The sequence below is a fragment of the Anser brachyrhynchus genome, assembly GCF_964034855.1.
Source record: "Anser brachyrhynchus genome assembly, chromosome: 1".
NCBI classification, from domain to species: Eukaryota; Metazoa; Chordata; class Aves; order Anseriformes; family Anatidae; genus Anser; species Anser brachyrhynchus.
This window is the reverse complement of record NC_137694.1, coordinates 186,934,575-186,952,962: the sequence shown is the minus strand read 5'-3', so window position 1 is coordinate 186,952,962 and position 18,388 is coordinate 186,934,575. Positions and strand designations below refer to the sequence as shown.

Genomic DNA, 18,388 nt, shown 5'->3' with positions numbered 1-18,388 from the left:
GGAATGTACATAAATATGGCAGTAACTTCTATAAGCAAATTTAAAATAGTTGGGGGGGTTGGGGGGTTGTTTGGTTGGTTGTTGAGTCTGTTATTTCATGCAATTGAGAGCAATTTATATATAATAACCAAAAACCAGGGACAAAAGAAATTTCAGAGTATTATATGCATAAAGTCATGTTCCTATGGTAGGAGGAAACATGTCTGTCAGAGTGAGTTGTATCTCAGCTAACTTCAATTATCTGAAGTTGGTTGTCAAGATTCCCCTCCATAGCTACTGTAGGAAGAGAAACTTTCCTCTGGAGTTGTCTGGCCCTGGGACAGCTATTACAGCATGAAACGACTTGCCATGTGAAATGATATCTCTCTCTACAATGAGTATAGAAGGAGTGTAGGTAATTAACTTAGATTATATACTGAAGTCTTATAAAGCTAAGATTCAATGAGAAGGAACATACCTTTACTGTATTTCCAAATCCTGCCTGTAGTGTCATGAAAAGCAAAGAGTACTTTAGTTGATTACTCCCAGTCACTCCTAACAGATCCACTTGACATACAGGGTGGTTGGATTCTGTAGGAACCATTCATTTTCCCTTTGTCTGTGTTAATTTCCAAGTGGCATTACCTATTTTAACACTACTGTCCATGGCCTGGCTCCTTCTTTGGTGAGTAGACGAGAAGAGTGATTAAAATGCACATTAGATTTAAACAGCTTCATTGGCTGAATCCTTATCTTTGTCTTTGATCCGGTTAAGTGGCTGCAGGTATAGGGGATGTAAGTGTCACGCAACACAAGCTGGGGTATTTTCTGTAGACAAGGTACCAACTGACAAGAATTGAGTCTGCTGTATTGTTTGCATTGACTTGGTAATTTAAATGGACTTCCATCACTTTCCTGTAGTTCAATTTGTTTTTGAAGAGTTCTTCATCAGAGCACTTAAAATATTGCCACATATTATACAGTGAATCAGGCAGTTTATAAGAAATTGTCATCACCTGTAAAATCCTTTGTCTTATTCAAAAGGAAACCAAGAATCTCACAATGATTTTGTATTTCTGACATCCATATAGACAGCTCTAAATGTTCATATTCAAAATGCTTACTCAACAACAAATTCACAGTTCATTGAAAGTTAAATGTATTCATTTTCTCCTGTAAGTGGATGACAGGAAGGTGTTGGAATGGCTTGCTTGTAAAATGTGTTTTGCATTTCGTTACAGCCAATAACTCTGGTGTGAACAAACGGCAGATCACAGACCTGGTGGATCAGAGCATCCAGATCAATGCACATTGCTTCGTGGTCACAGCAGATAATCGCTACATTCTTATCTGTGGTTTCTGGGACAAGAGTTTTCGAGTTTATTCTACAGAAACAGGTGACCCTGAATACAACCACCTGTTTCTTCTTAGGTCACAAAGTGGAGGATTGTCATAATACTACCATATCTAATGCCTGTGCTTACCCCTCAATAAATGATGAAGAGCAGTTTGTTAATCCTTCATTATTATCTGAGCATAATAGCTTTAGGATGCTATTTTTCCTCTTTTTTTTTTCCTCTTTTTTTTTCCTCTTTTTTTTTTTCCTTTTTTTTTTTTTTAAGATGAAAGATTTAATAGGGAACAGAAAGGCAAGCAATTTTCTTAGTGGAAACTTTTCAAACCCCAGTTATATTCAAATGCACTGATTATATCAAAAGGGTCAACCAAAACTTTAGTTACAATATTTTAATGGCTGTATTGGTTTTACCTCTATTTATTTTATTCCCTAAGAAAGGAAGTTGCATAGCCTCCACTGGGAGCTGTTCCTTTGTCCAATGGCTTAGCCTAATATTCAATATATTGCTAAAAACTGGTTTCAATATTGGAAAGAAAGAGATAATGATGGAAAAGTTCATATACTGTCTTATTCATTCATGAAGCTCACAATAATATGCTAACACCATTGCTTAAATACTGATGGAGCAGTAACTCTACTTAATATTCAGCAGCTGCAGCACTGACTTGATTTTCAGAGATAATGCTTAGACAGTGGATTGACACAGGGCACAGACCTCAAAAGGAGTAGAAAAAGAGAAAAAAAATAAGTTTTCTTGTCTTAAAAATAAGTCTTTGTGATTTTTTAATCTTGTAACATGTAGTGAACTCTAAGAGATATGAGGCAAAAATTAAATTTGAACAGAATTTTTATTAATAAATGGGTTATGCAAAGATGCAAATGTTCAGAAAATTTTTATCACTTTGCATTCTCACCAGGAAAATTAACTCAGATTGTCTTCGGCCACTGGGATGTCGTTACTTGCCTTGCCAGATCAGAGTCCTATATTGGTGGTGATTGCTACATCGTGTCTGGGTCTCGTGATGCTACCTTGCTGCTTTGGTACTGGAGTGGCCGACATCATATTATAGGTGACAATCCAAATAGCAGTAAGTACATCCTGCAAAAAACTCCTTCTTGAGAGCTCCTCTGCCATGCCTATTCATTTCTGGAGTTCCTTCTATTAAGTTCAAAAGATACTACCAAACAAATCAACTATTTGACTTACAGGTTGAAAGTTGGAATAAGAAGAGTGCCACATGCTAAGCAATTCATAGAGTACTAGCCAAAACGAATGTTTAAACAGTTTGTGCGTGGTGACAAATAATAATATGAGTAATTGCTAAATTCATAATTGCTTATCACTTATAGCATCATGTCATCATGAACTAGAACAAGATGGTTATGGCCTTTAAGTGACAGAATGTATATCACTATATTTTGATTTTTCTTTACCCAGAAATACTTTTCTGGCATTTTAATGTATTCCGTTTGTACTACAGCATGCTATATCAGCTGCTTGCCTTTTCAAAAAAGGAATGTCTCACATGCCTTGGAATTAAATGTCTCTTTGAGAAAGGTCTTTCTATAGTAAGCAAACCTTTGAAGAAGCAATGTGACTGAATAAAAATAGAAAAACAATGAAATGTTGGAAAGAGTTTGCATTTCATTTGCAGGAGACTAATAGTGCTTTGCAGAGTGAATGGAACACAATAATAATGATATTAAGTCATACAGGATACTTAGAGATGCATATTTAGAAGGCTACTTGTAGAAGTACACTACTAATTTACACGGACCCTTCATCCAAGCCAGAAATGTAACCACAGTTAAAGACAAGAGCACCTTTTGTCCTGTCTTGTACACCAAATTTATCCACATTTTTCATTTAAATCAGAGTTTCTGAATTCTAAAAATTATTTTCAGCACAATGATATTGCCTCTTTAGATAAGCATAGAAGAATCCATCACCATCATTTTTGATCTCTGGTTCAAGTACTGACTGGAGGCAGTTGTAGACCTGTCAGTTACAGACATCTAAGGGAAAGTATTTCTTCACCTGAATATTTCACGGAAAGTTTTTATTTATGTGTCACAAAATAATTATTTTTTTAATTTGGCAGCAGCATTTTTATTTTTTATCTTTTCATTTTCTTCCATTTATCTGTAACCAGACCAAAAGAGAGACAAGTAAAAGCCTTGCTTTCTCACTTGACTTTCTTTTGCTTTTATAACAGCAAGAAAATGGAGGCAAAAAATACATAAATTTTTGTTGCCATAAAAATTTCTTTAACATATGTACGTTCCATGGCTTATTTAGCATTTAATTCTCAGACAGAGAGAAATTCAGTCTGAAGAGGAATTTCATTTCAATGCACTCCATTTAGCTTGATGCCATTTTGCTTATTTGAATGCCTGTGTGATTCATATCAAGTATTAGTAATTTCTGTAGTAAGAGTCAGAAAAAAAAAAGAGCTTTCTTCTTTCACTGAAGAAAATATCTGAATATCTGAATATCCTTTTCACTGAAGAAAAGACTTCTCCTTTACCTCCTTTTATTATGTGGGGCTGAGACAGCCTTGCCATTAGCATCTCCCTACTAGCTGATACAAATCTCTCCACTTTTTTTGCATATTATTTTATTTCAGATACCTTTTTGTCATGGTGAACATATCTGAATATGAGAAGGTGGTACATTCTGGAATCTCGAGTTTAATATCGTAATGGTGTAGGTTTGGAAGTGATTTAGAGAACTTGTAATTTTATGAAAAGAAAGAATAATCAGTCAGCTGACAGAAGTTAGTGAAAACAAAACCAATTGTATGTTTTGCTCTCTATCACTATGTCTATATGGGTAAGACACTTTTTTCTGAAGAAAAGGATTTATACCCAGATTAATGGGAGACTATGCTGCAGGTAGTCATGTCCAGGAATATGTAATCTCACAGGCGCAGGTATCAGCACTCATGAAGATTTAACAGCCAAGTTTGTTGTGATAACTTCCAAATATATCAGTTAGATTACTTACTACTGGTGTTGAAAACATGTTGAAGACTCATGTTGAAGAATAGGGTTTTCAACACTGTTATTGCTATCTATACTCATTGGATTAAAATTAACATGGGTATGTACTAGTACTGTATTATAACCAGAACTTCATGTGTTGTAAACATATCCTTATCAACAGACATTTTGACTTTCCATGAGCATACACTAGTAAGATCACAGTAGTGATTATATGCATGAAGGGCCTTCTGCATTTTAAAACTTCTACAGTTTCTAAATCTTTCTGCTAAAGTAATGACTACCAAGCCCTGTTCCATACCATGAACAGAAATGATAGCTTGTTGTATGACTGATTCCCCATATAAAGCCAATTCCCATATTCATCTAGTGAAAGATGTACCTACCCATGGCAGGGGGTGAGGCCTAGATGACCTTTAAAAGTCCCTTCCAACCCAAACCATTCTATGATTCTGTGATATTAATTTTCAGGAGTGAAGCATTCTCAACAATCCTTTCAAAGATAGGTTTAAAGTTTTTCATAGGTTAAGCCACTGAAGTAGTTTTATAAAGAAACATTTCCTAATCTATTCTTCCTCAGTATTTACTGGTAGAAGATTAGGACTTATCTTGTAGGAAAAATGAAAGTGAGATGTTCACTGTAGGTCAAATCCAATTAGTTAACATCTTTAGAATGAATTTCCAGAAAGATGTAGATGATATTTTCAGGGAAAAAAAAAAAAAAAAAAGGAAGGATTAGTTTCTTAAAAGCTGTCATCTGGAGACACAGATAAGGTATTTTATATCACAGACTGTAAGAAGGTGGAGAATTCAAAGAAAAATGTCAGATATAGTAATTATCTGGGTTAGGTGCTTGACTCTATAATGATCTTTTAAGCTGAAAGACAGTTAATTATCGATTTCAGCTTCAGTGCATCCAATTACTAAAAGGAACTTTAGTTGTTTCAGAAAATGTTGGGGGGGGGGTTGTGGGGGTGAAGCAATCCCCCAGTCCTAAGTGGTTTGTATAGTTTAACATTCGTATGGAAAATATATGTACTATTTCGGTAGAAAACATAGCTATCACAATCGTTTATTGTGGAACACCCTGGGGCAAAAAATAGTCAGAATAAACTCCTTGACAATTCTACTAAAATTCCATACTCCATAATCCATGAGTTTGAATCATTCTCTACTAAACAACACATATGTCAAGAATCCAACCTGCCGGACTCACATAGAGCTCTCTGGGGAGCAACCTGTGCTGGCTTGTGCTCAGGGGGTGACCCAAGCTGTGCCTGTGGGGAATACAGGACCAGCACTGATTTAAAGAGGAGAATAGAGAAAAACTATTGTTTGGATGAGACTCTTGCAAGTGGCTGCTCCAGCTCAGTTGTTGGAAACTTGCCTATGAGAGCATGGTGGGCTTCCTTATAATTTTAATAGATTTCTTTTCTAAACAATGTTTTTATTAAGTTATCACTTTTATTCTGCTTCACTATATATCAGAAAGGAGTTTCTGGTTCAGTTTACACTTGTCACAGTTATTTTACAGACTGTGAGAAGGGTGAAATTTTGCCAGATTTTAAATACAATGTTTTCCATGGACTAGCTTTCAAAAATAGCCTGCATAATAACCTTATGGTTAGAATGTTTGTCCAGGAAGTCAGAGACTAAGTTCTTAGCCTCCAGAGACAGGAGGAATTCAAACCCACATTCCCATATTCACAAGCATATGCTGACTATCAGACTATAAATTAATGTGGGAGTGGGCCCCTGTGAACCTTCAGCTTTGATAGAAAGCAAATTTTTTTTCTCTACTTCTGTTTATGGGTGTTCTATGACATAATGTTTGGATGAAAATAGAGATAAATCAAGAAATCATGAACCAAAACTGCATACCTTCAATAACAGTATGTAGGGTGAATCTTCCTAGTTGTCTTTTCTCTGGTCCAACCAAAATTGGCTTCATGGCTATATAAGCTTCATGGCTAAGCACCAAAAGCAGTGATAGAAAATGTCATTTTCTAGCATAGACTAGAGACTGATGCCTGGAGATGCTCCCGGAAAGATATGGCATGAATTCCCATAGAATGAGGGGGAGCTGGATGCAGTTTTTTATGTTTTTACATATGTTTAAGCCTCCTCTTATTTCTTTAGTGTTACTTAGGTAAGTACCACCACTGGGACAAACACTGAATTGAATGAAGCTTAGTCATCCTGCCAGGGTCAGATAACTACTTTCTAAGCCAAAACTGGCCATCTGAAATAGGTAATCTGAATCTGCACCTTATTAAGTTGATGATAATATAAATCTACTGTAGTTGAGAGAAGAGTGAAAGGAATCTGTTTTCTCTTAGGAAGACACAGCACATACAAAGGACATCGTTTACTTATTTTAATTCTTTTAAATGATCTGGCAAATGTAAATCTTTGCAGTTCTAAGAGGTTGAATAGAAAAATTATTGGTATGTAGTTTGACGATTTGCATTTTGATATTTTTTTTCTCTTGTGATATGTAGGGATTTGTTTTTGCTGAATGCTAATTTGTATACAAATTTATTCTCACATAGCAACTGTATTAGTCATCATAAAAAGGAGCAAAGAGAATACATGATATGCCCTGGAGTTCAACATGTATCGTTATAGTTGTTTTATTTTTATACTTTATGATTGCTTTATTGAATGTCTCTTTGAAACAAGTGACATTGAAAATGAGAATTATCTCAGAGTCTTTGAACAGATACCAAAGTAGATGACAGAATTGCAGAAAAGTGAGGGACAGATGCTTTCATCTGAAACAGACACAAATTCAGAAACTAATTTGGAAGTGATAAAAATTAATTTGCACACTTTAATTGGAATCAGACTTCTGCATGAAAGAAAAGAAGGAGGGTAGGCAGCTTGTGCTAAAAGTTGATTGAATTTTTTGTCAGGTAAGTATGTTGGACTTGGCCGCTTATCCTCTTGAGCCTCTCTGTGCAATATATTACGTTCACCCTCTGACTGGTGTTCTTTAAAAGGATCAATGCTATTCCTGTTGTGTCCCTAGAGCCTGAAATTTCATTGATCTTAGGACTTGACATTTCTCATTACCTATTGTAGCTTCTGAGAGGATGGTCACAAGAGGTGTGAGAGTTAACCCTCCTTTTTCTATCTGGAGCTGTGCTGACCATAGTAAAATACTCTCTCTCAACCGAAAGCTTGGTTTGCACAGAATTATAACATAATCCTCAGAGGTGCTAACTATTCGTCCTCTCCCAGGAAATGTATTTGTGTATATGTGAAAGGGAGGGTAAGTGTTCCAATTAAGGATCTTTGTCAAGTTAGCTTGCACTATATTTTTTTTTAATCTATCACAAAGAATACTGTTTTTTGTTCATTTTAGACGTAACACGGTTATAACAATTTAACATTGTGAATGCTGATGATTTTGTGAGCTTGTATCTTGAAAGAGTATTTATTTCAAACTCTGAATATTCAATGTATTATTTTATATCCCTCCACATATATACCCTGTAACATGGACTAGTTTAACCTTGACAGGGCAGCAGTTTAAAAATAGCCATCAGTGTCTTTTGTACCAAGTGGGCTGGATGGCTGTCTAAAGGTCCTGCTCAAGCATATTAGCACATATGCAATCTGCTTTGCATATTTAAAGAGTTATTGCAACACTTGTCTGTGCAATTTACGTGCTAATTTTTAAAATACAGTATCTTGGCACAATTTTGCCAGAGTAGAAGCTCTTTGAAAAATAGTGCGTAATTTGTACTGGCACTGTCCCTACTCTGCTAGCCAAAGACATCTCTCCTAAGACTGCTACACAAAGGCAAGTAAGCCAATAATACACCTGAACTAATGCAGTTATATTTAGCATTTTATCAACAGGTGTCTGTGCCCATGTTTTGCAACATACCCCATGGGAGCAGTATAGCACAGGGCAGTTTAGTGACTTGCCAAAGATCTTGAACCTATTTAGTGGAAGAAATTGGGAATTTGCAAAACCTTACTCTTCTCTCATCCACTGTACCTTTCCATTTGGGGTCAGGATAGCTGCAAGATACCTAAAAGTCCACTCAGCTTGGTCAATTGTTATTATTAGGTATATAAAATGCTACTAATATTCCTCAGCAAATAAACCAATGCTGCCAGAGGTAAGAATATTTTCAATATATGAATATTTTTCTCTAAGCAAACTTTCTTTAAAAAATATCACTCCCTCACGTTGCGGACATTTTTGTTGACTATTTCATATTTTGAAGTCTTATTTATTGGATGTAGCCTTATCTTTTCACCAAATCCCGTGCATGTTTTTTTTCTGACAGTAAAAATTCAAGTATTACATTATTGCACACTTCCATGAAAGTCATAGTATTTTCTAAGATTTTGTTTTCTGAAGAGTATCCCCTCAAAAGTGTTAACAGAAAAAAAAAAAACTTTGTATCATAAGGATTTTATTTTCAACAAATAATTCAGTTATAACCTTGTACTTTCTTCCGTGAAAGTCAGAGATCAAATGGAAGCTGGAATTTACCTTGTGGTCTCATATTTCTTTAAGTAGAAGCCCCTCATATGTGTTCCCATTGCAAACAGTACATAATTCCTGGAAATGTACAATATGAAAAAAAATGATGACACTGTCCGTTCTTTTTCTTTTTCTTTTTCTTTTTCTTTTTCTTTTTCTTTTTCTTTTTCTTTTTCTTTTTCTTTTTCTTTTTCTTTTTCTTTTTCTTTTTCTTTTTCTTTTTCTTTTTCTTTTTCTTTTTCTTTTTCCTTTTCCTTTTCCTTTTCCTTTTCCTTTTCCTTTTCCTTTTCCTTTTCCTTTTCCTTTTCCTTTTCCTTTTCCTTTTCCTTTTCCTTTTCCTTTTCCTTTTCCTTTTCCTTTTCCTTTTCCTTTTCTTTTTCTTTTTCTTTTTCTTTTTCTTTTTCTTTTTCTTTTTCTTTTTCTTTTTCTTTTTCTTTTTCTTTTTCTTTTTCTTTTTCTTTTTCTTTTTCTTTTTCTTTTTCTTTTTCTTTTTCTTTTTCTTTTTCTTTTTCTTTTTCTTTTTCTTTTTCTTTTTCTTTTTTTTCTTACCTTGTGAAAGCACTGTTACATTGTAATACCTTACAATGGTATTAAACGTGTTTTTCAGAGAGAAGGAAAGATTTAAAAGTATTTTGTTTTGTACTTTGTAGAAGAATTTTCTTGTTTAGAAATACATCACAGATATGTTTTTTCCTTCTGCCATCTAGTAATTTGGTTCAGAGCTGCTCCATTGGGAAAATTACAGGGGATTTACAGTGATGTTATTTCAGTTCATAGGTAGGATGTTTTCACCTGCAGTTCCCTCAGAGCTACATCCTCTGACCTCTGGCTGCATCAATCAGATATGATGTGACAGTGACAGAATATTTTGCTAGATTTTGAATGATTCTTGGAGTTACATCTTCTGTCCTTAGCAATAAAATGTAATGTGATTGAGGCCCTCTCCCCCATGCCACAGCTTTTCCTACAGAAAGAGTCATTGAATATTTTTTTCTTTGAGCTCTAAAGGGAAAAATCCTAGTTTCAATTAGTGCCTGACTATTACTTCTAATAATGATTTTCTGCTATTATTAATTTGCATTTACTGAAAACCACGACTTTAGATAAGGGCAGTTTTTTCTTGTAAGTATTTCCGTTTGTAAGGTAAAATGTCAATTAACGTGCTAATTTTTCAGATTCTGCCATTCTACAGTTCCATGATTTTATAGTATTTTCCTAGGAAACAGTGAGGAAAATGTTCTTCTAAAAATAGTATTTCCTTTTCTGCTTGAAAGTCTCTAACAATCAACTAATATCATTCACTGTTACTGGCAGACTGGTGGCACTACTGTGTGCATTTCTGTAAACAGAATTTAGGCCAAGGAAAACTTGAGCATAATTCCTTTTCTTTCCTGGAAGACATATAGAAGAAAAAAGAGTGGGAAAATTCTAAAGATAGCTGTATATATATATATGTATATATGTGTATATATATATACACATATACTTTTCTATTAGGCCATTGGAGAAAAGAATACCTTAGAAGGAGACAGAGGATTCTGAACAGCAGCACTGATTCGGAAATTGTAAGAATCTAAGCCGCAAAATATAGCTATCTTTGATCAGATATACCTAATGTCTTTCTCTGTTTCTTCCAAAATCTGTCCTTCAATACCAGTAAAACTTAGATCAATTTACATTTTCTATTTCCAGATCAGAAAGATTTTTTTTCTTATGAGGTAAATTAAAGATTGGGAAACTAGGATTTAGTGAGGTAGCTGTTTTCATTAGAGACAGGAAAATTGTTGAAGTGTCTGTACAAAGCAATGATAAGACCAAGTAGATTGACCTATCTTGTATTATTAGGTACAAAAATGAAGTCTGTAAATCCATGTTTGGTAGTTCTCAACTGCTTCAGAAAGTGATAGTAAAACACATAGAACTATTAATTAAAATTTTGATAGCAGAAGTGTTTAGGATTAGTCAAGAAATACTGTAGATTCATTGTAAAATTTCGAGAACTATTATATACAGTTCTGGCTACCCACATGTTAAGAAAAAACTCAGAGCGCTACAGGAGCATAAGTGGGTTACCACAATGACTAAAAAGAGGCAAGCCTGTCACTTCAAAGAAGTTATAAGAGTTTGGTTTGTTTAATAAAGTCAAAAGGAAGGGCTAGGATGGCTAGTTTCTTCTATAAGAATGAGTGGAGAAAACATAAGCGAGAGGGAAGACCTGAAGCTAAAGGACAGTGCTGACATAAGAACAAAGAGATATAAGGTAGGCAAGAATAGATTCACACTGACAATCAGAATATTTCTGTCCTTCACAGTAGGAAAGTTCTGGAATATCCTTCCAAGTCACATAGCCAGCTAGCTGTTTCATTAATTTATTAACAGGTTTATATAGTGTGAGTGTCTGCAATAAAAAAGACTAAATTCAGTGACCCACAAAATTCTACTCAAGACCCATTCCTAAAGTATATCTTTCAGAAACCCTTGCACTATTGTTTAGATACTGCAGTAGCTCCCTTGATAATTTGTTTTAGTGTTTAACTGTTTTTGCAGGTAGGAAACTGCATTTTATGGCAGGGTTGAAATATGTGCAGCCATTCACCCACTGGACCCTGTTGTGCCATTAGCTGTAAGATAAATTTCTGAGCTATTGGACATCTTTTACGCCTTTAACTCCCTGGCTATGGCAGCCAAGTCACTGCTCTGCTGCCTGTGCAGTGAAGAGAGAAAACACCTTAAACTCTGTGCAACCTTCTATCCTACTCTCTATATCAGTTGTGTGACCTTTATTTGAGCTCATTTCTGAAAATGTGGGTACAATTTTCTTTCTAGTCTAAAGTAGTAAGATAATTCCTAATTCGTATTAGCTATTTTAGGGCATTGCATTGAAAGCTAATGTTGAGGCAGTTTTGCATTCTAACTTCTTAAGTCCATCTCTGTCTCAGTGCTTTCCAAACCAAAATAATGTCTCGAGTGAGCAGAGCTTGTGTTTGTCCAGCAGTGGCAACCTTCCACCTAACTGCATTAAAAATAAATAAAATAATTAAAATTCATTTGGCCATGTTATTATTTAACAAGACAATGCAGAGAATGCTATAATAATAGCTTTCTCTCTTCATTATGCAGTTGCCCATGAATCCTTGTATTAGCTGTATATTATTATATCTTACCAGAAAAGATTTTATATTATTCTGTAAAGTTACTGGCTAGTATTTGGCCAAGAATTAATTCCTGCCTCCCAGTGCAATACCCCAATATCCAGTATCCTAATACCTAGCTCCTAGTAGATACCGTCTTATGGACAAAAAATATTAAGATCTGTCAGTGAAGTCACTGCTGTACCATCCCTCCTGTCCTCAGGCAGTTCCATATAAAACAAGTTTAAATCAAAATCTTGTACTACTAAGTCAAATGTCTTAGAAAAAAAATACATGGAGGCCATTCTAAAATAGCCATCTTTATCAACTATACCTGTCATCCTGTCCAAAGCAGATAAGAAGCTTGCTTGACAAGACTCCCATTCCAGTACAGCATGGAGACTGGCATTAATGAGATTTTGGTGTTCAATTCTTTGTTGACTGAACTCTAGATTACTTGTTTTTTTATTTTGTGGGGGGTTAATGTTATGGTAATTCATCTGTAGTTTCCCAGATCATTTCTGAACTATACTGGCAGAGTGCCGGTCTTTTGGTATTTTCCAATTTTCTGTATTTCCTGTGTACGAAGAAAATATAACCATATGAAATCTCTGTTATCTAGCAGGTCACAAATTTTCTGTTACTACATAACTTTTCTTTGCCTGGCAAAGCGATATCAAATACTGAGCACTTCCTTACTGCATACAGGAATTTCACTGTTAAGATGTCAGCATCTGTTATTATTGGAAACAACAGAAATATTGCTATTTGTCACATAAATGCTCCATAAATGCCCACCTATTTGAATCCACAATAAAATATTTTTTCTCCTGTATGTATAAAATAAATGTTTTGAGAATAGTCTACCCTACTCTTTAGTAAAATTAAATGTGATAAAATTAGCATACGCACCTATAGTGATATGTATGAAATGATGTATATCCATAACCATCTTTAATTATATTTTTTATCTATAATCATTCAATGTGACTCTGAATCAATAATGTCTATGCAACAGCTGTATCTTTCTAGTACAGTGCTGTTCCTCCTCTCTTCCCCCCTACAGCTTCATGAAAGAAATTACAAACATTAACATAAGAAAATCCTCAACTTATCCTACTCTTTAGGTTCCTAGAAGAAGGCTACAGATATACATGTTCAGTATCAGATATTTACATTACAGATGTGTTTAACACCACCACAGGTTGTGTTCCGTATGTGAAATTTAAAATTTCGGTATTTTTAGATCATAAAACAGCCATGTATTTTTTGTCATTCACGTATTTCAAACATCATGGACTCCATCATTTCTAAACAAAGGAGTTTGCTTTATGTTAGTGTATAACTTAATGGATTGGGAAGCTGCATATGTGAAACTTTATGATATCTGAATGTATTTTGTTCAAAAACCTAGGTATGAGATATTTAAACAGACTGTACTTTCCTTTGATGCTTACTGATTTAATGCAAATCAGAGCACAGTTCTTTTGTTGTTAAAAAAAAAAAAAAAAAGTTTTGCATTTGTCTGTTGTTTCCTTTTTATTTTATTTTATTTTTTTAACAGGTGATTATCCAGCTCCTCGGGCTGTTTTGACTGGTCATGACCATGAAGTTGTCTGTGTGTCAGTCTGTGCAGAGCTGGGACTTGTCATCAGTGGTGCTAAAGGTCAGAAATACTTTTATGATTTAAGACATAATATTTTTAGAGCCTTTCTTAATGGCACTTTTTGGTCTTCCTTCAAGAAAGATATACTTTAATTTTCCGAAGTCCCTTCTACCAAGATTTTCTGTAATTCTGGGGGAATCTGCAGCTGCTTCCTCTGAGCATTATTACTGTCTATCTGGACTTCAGATGCTTAGACACAAATTAAGTTGATTGCGCTTTCCAAGCACCACTACTACTATCCACAGATTTGGAAGAATTATATAATAATTTGTAACTAACTATCTTATTTTGAAGAAAATTCATGATAGAGACCTGGATTTAGGGTAAGGCCAGCTCTAAAGTGTCCAAACTGATCTTAATTAAAGGGCAGTTTGTGCGACTGACTTCAGTCTCCTTGGCAAGGGAAGCAGAGACAATTTCCTTGTTTTGGAATCCATAGACCAGCATTTCACACAGCAGATTTTTTAGCGGATAGGTTTCCAAATAATCAGGAGTTTGCAGGTTTGTTATTACACTACTTGCATTAAAATTTTTGAGCCATCTGTTCACACACGGCTCATTATTTATTTATAGAATCCAGAGTACCCAACGGTTACTAATATAAATTTTCAAATTACCTTTATAAACCTGCAGCAGTCTCCTCTAGAACTCTGATCACCCATGTAAATAAAACACTCACATAAATGAGTGTTTTCTTAATCTTTCCTTATTCTATTTCTCACTTGTTCTGCCCAACTTTGTCTTTTCCCTTTAATTGCACATCCACTTTTCTTCCCCCAGTTCTCTCTCTCATTTAGGTTCTTTTCTTAATTTGGCAAACTTCATGTCTTTTCCTGTCATTCTTTCTTCTTTGGCTCCCTCTTCTCTAGAGTATAGCTCTTACTATCCTTTGAGCTATGTTATCTCTTCTCCTTATTTCCTTTTTTTTTTTTACACTAACCTTACCATTCCTTAATGTTTTTCTTCCTTATATCTCTTCCTACTTCATTTCCACTCCACTCCTATATCCTTATCCAGCCACTTGCTTTCTCAGTTTACAGTGATATCTATTTTATATTTTATTTATAGAATCCTAGAATCACAGAATCATAGAATCATAGAAAAGTTTAGGTTGGAAGGACCTTAAAGACCATCTAGTTCCCACATCCTACCAGACCAGCTTGCCCAAAGCCCCATCCAACCTGGCCTTGAACACTTCCAGGGATGGGGCATCCACAGCTTCTGTGGGCAACCTGTTCCAGGGCCTCACCACCCTCTGTTTAAAAAGTTTCTTCTTAATGTCTAATCCAAACCTACCCTCTTTTAGTTTAAAGCTACTCCCCCTTGTTCTATCACTACACCCCTCGACAGAGTCCCTCACCAGCTTTCCTGTAGGCCCTCTTTAAGTACTGGAAGGCTGCTCTAAGGTCTCCCCAGTGCCTTCTCTTCTCCAGGCTGAACAACCCCAATTCTCTCAGACTCTCTTCATAGGAGAGAAGCTCCATAAATCCCACTGAATGTCCTTGCATTCCTTTTTAGAAAGGTTGCTGCTTCTGAGAGTAAGAAGGACATGATATTTGTACTGCCCCCTTTTGCTGACAGCTAAGCTCCTAGGTTATCATCTTTTATACTGACTCAGAACTCCACTTTTATTTTCAAAGCTGAGTATGAAACTTCTAGTAAAGGCATTTTTAACAGGAAATGCAAATGGGTCATTAACTTTCATAATGGCTTACTACATAGCAGTGGTAGGTGAAGTCAGGACACTTATGAAAAAAGTACATGGTGACTATGAACCCAGTTTTGTTTTGCAGCACTGCTATTTCTTTATCTTCTTAGGCAGCCTTATATGATTTTACTGCCAAAGTACCCTTTTCAACTATCTTGTAAATTTCCTCTTATCAAAATAGCTGGATGTGTACTCAGTTACCTTCTGCTTCATTAAGTATATGATGCTTTAGTAACATATTTTAAAGGTAAAGGCTGCAAGGGGACCAAAGATTTTTATGTCAAATCCAGAAGGTATTTGTAATGGATCCAGGGAGATGAAGACCTACTCTGTCAGATCCTGTCCCCTGAGTTACTCTTCTCATGTTCCTCCTTTACAAGCTCTATCCCGTATATAAATATATAAAGCCTTTTTTCCCTCCCTGTGCCACTTCATCACACCCACAGCCATCCAGACAACCTGCACTGAGGCAGGGAGACAGCACAAATAGGACTCCTCTCAGAAAATCCTGTGCCTCAGGTCAATGTTTGCATGTTCTTACCCAATAAAAACATAGAAAGAGTGGTTGCTCAATAGATTCCGGTCTTTATCCCAGAATCCTAAATTTGAGGATTTCTTTGTGCCTTTTAGTGCCCATGACCAATCAGCTGAGCCAAGGTAGTGGCAGTTTTGTTAGTGCACTTAAACATGAAGATATTACATTTTTATTTTTGAAAATCTAACATGGTAATTATTTTAAAGGTAGAGGCATCACTGGCATTTCAGTATTTCCAAAGCTAAAATTCAACATGATAAAATAAATCAATTCCATTGCAGTTGTATCCTGAAAACCCAGTCAGACTTGGAGTCTCTCTACATAAAGCTTGTTGCAAACACAAATGAGAATGTGCACTGAAGAGCTCACAGACAAGTGCACTGTTGCTGTGATTTGTTCTACCTGGCCAAACCCAGCTGCAATGTGATCTTCAGAGAAGTTAGAATGGCTTAATGTGAGGTGGCTGAGTCTGCCAGTATGAATTTATTTTCAGGGTCATAAGCCAATTGTACAAGGAAGAGATTATTACGCTGTCCAGGAGTATCTTGTGATTCATAAAAGAAAATATTTAGTGCTTACCATGACTTATTACATGTACCAGAGAACAGACCATTTTTCTCAGTAGGATTACAGATCTCATTTTCAAAAGAGCATTCCCATAGATCTTGAAATGGAAATATCATAGTGTTGCATCTTAAAACGCACCTCATAGATTTCATAGCTGTGTTTTTCTTTCATCAGTAATAATAATAATGATAATTGGGCATTAAAATCTCATATTAAAATCTCTCTGGAGTAAATGCAGTTGTAGTGTGGTCTTACAGTCCCAATATCATAGTTACTCTGTTGGCTGTCAGATGACACCCATTGTTAAAGCAATTCAGGTCTGAAATCTATGCATGTAATACATTCACTGGGGGAGAGAACCTATAGGAACTGCCATTGACTATAGGAGAAATATGCAGTGATATGATTACATGCCCTCTGGGAGTTGCTCCTAGTCACTGATAGGGCCCCATCTGTTTAATGTGAATGGGCAGGCTAAGGAGAGTTCATGTTCTTGGAGGAAAGCACTAAGACCAAGACCTCTGAATGCTTGGGAAAAGGAAAATATATTTTAGAGGTAGATCAATGATAACTACTACCAGTTTAAGGAAATAATGAACTACCACTATTAGGCATGTTTTATCTATTTTTTCATCTGCTAGCTCTTGCATTGTCTTTTCTGTTGTCTATTTTAAATTCTTTAGGCTGGAATTGCCTCTTCTCATATCTATGCAGGACTAATATGATATAAATGTGTATTATGCGTTGCCTCTGTGCACGGAGTATATAGTTTGTATAAACAGCAAAAGCATGATATATTATGTTTTCATATGCAGAAGGTCCTTGTCTGGTACACACAATTACCGGAGATTTGCTGAGAGCCCTGGAAGGAACAGAAAACTGCTTGTATCCTCGCTTAATTTCAGTATCCAGTGAAGGTCACTGCATCATCTACTATGAACGAGGACGGTTCAGCAATTTCAGCATTAATGGCAAACTCTTAGCTCAGATGGAGATCAATGATTCAACCAGGGTAAATCTAAATGCAAACAAGTATTTGTTGAGTCTTGCCTTTATTTATTAAAACAAATTGAATTTATCTGCAGTGTATTTTAAAGGAAATCGTATATGTTAAGTTGCCACCTCCCAGTTAAGTTATATTCAAACACAAATCCTCTCATCTCTATCTCCAAATGCAAAACTGCACTTGAGCTTTTTCAGAGTAAATAAGAACAAATTGTTTATGGTCCCATACAATACATGGAACTTTTGTTTGAAATCAAATTTCAGTGGGAAATAGATCTTTAAAACAAAATACTCTGAAATGAGTCCATTCTTCATTTATTAGCCAAGACAGGAATTCATGCCTTCAGGGCTCTGCTCTGTCAAGAGCACTTGAAGCAGCATTAGAAATGCAGATTGCTGCTGTGCTTTAGGTGTTAGTGATGGCACTGAGTATTGTAGGACAAAGAAATGTTATGTCCTCAACTTAAGTCTTGGTGTATACACTGGAAGAGTTTTTTGGTTATATATCATATTAAAAACCACATAGTTTTTTATTTAAAATTTAGAGATCCAAAATTTTTTGGTTTATTGCTTTTATTTGGGAGAAAGAAGAGTGGAAGTCTTTTTCTTCAAATTTAAAGTGAACAGAAGACAAAAAATGCTCATAAGTTGATTAAATCTTAGTAGCACCGATCATTTTCCATAAAAGCTGACTGCATACATGGGTTTTGTCTTATTCTTCTGAAGGCCATTCTCCTGAGCAGTGATGGGCAGAACCTGGTGACAGGGGGAGACAATGGTGTGGTAGAAGTATGGCAGGCCTGTGACTTCAAGCAGCTATATATCTACCCTGGCTGTGATGCTGGGATAAGAGCGATGGATCTGTCTCATGATCAGAGGTGAGTTTGTCATTAATATTTGTATGTAAATAGCAAAAAAAGAACCACTGCCCAG

At 35.6% G+C, this 18,388-nt stretch overlaps 1 protein-coding gene across 14 annotated transcripts in view; it reads left to right on the top strand.

The window, feature by feature from the left end:
- Positions 1-18,388, top strand: part of NBEA (neurobeachin) — a 518,392-nt gene that overhangs the window by 496,438 nt on the left and 3,566 nt on the right. For all 14 annotated transcript variants that reach the window (XM_080568262.1, XM_080568264.1, XM_080568263.1 and 11 more), the window contains 5 exons: positions 1,221-1,376; positions 2,254-2,424; positions 13,539-13,640; positions 17,266-17,462; positions 18,182-18,333. In XM_080568262.1, the coding sequence (XP_080424388.1) occupies positions 1,221-1,376; positions 2,254-2,424; positions 13,539-13,640; positions 17,266-17,462; positions 18,182-18,333 (778 nt within the window). The remainder of the gene's footprint in view (positions 1-1,220; positions 1,377-2,253; positions 2,425-13,538; positions 13,641-17,265; positions 17,463-18,181; positions 18,334-18,388) is intronic.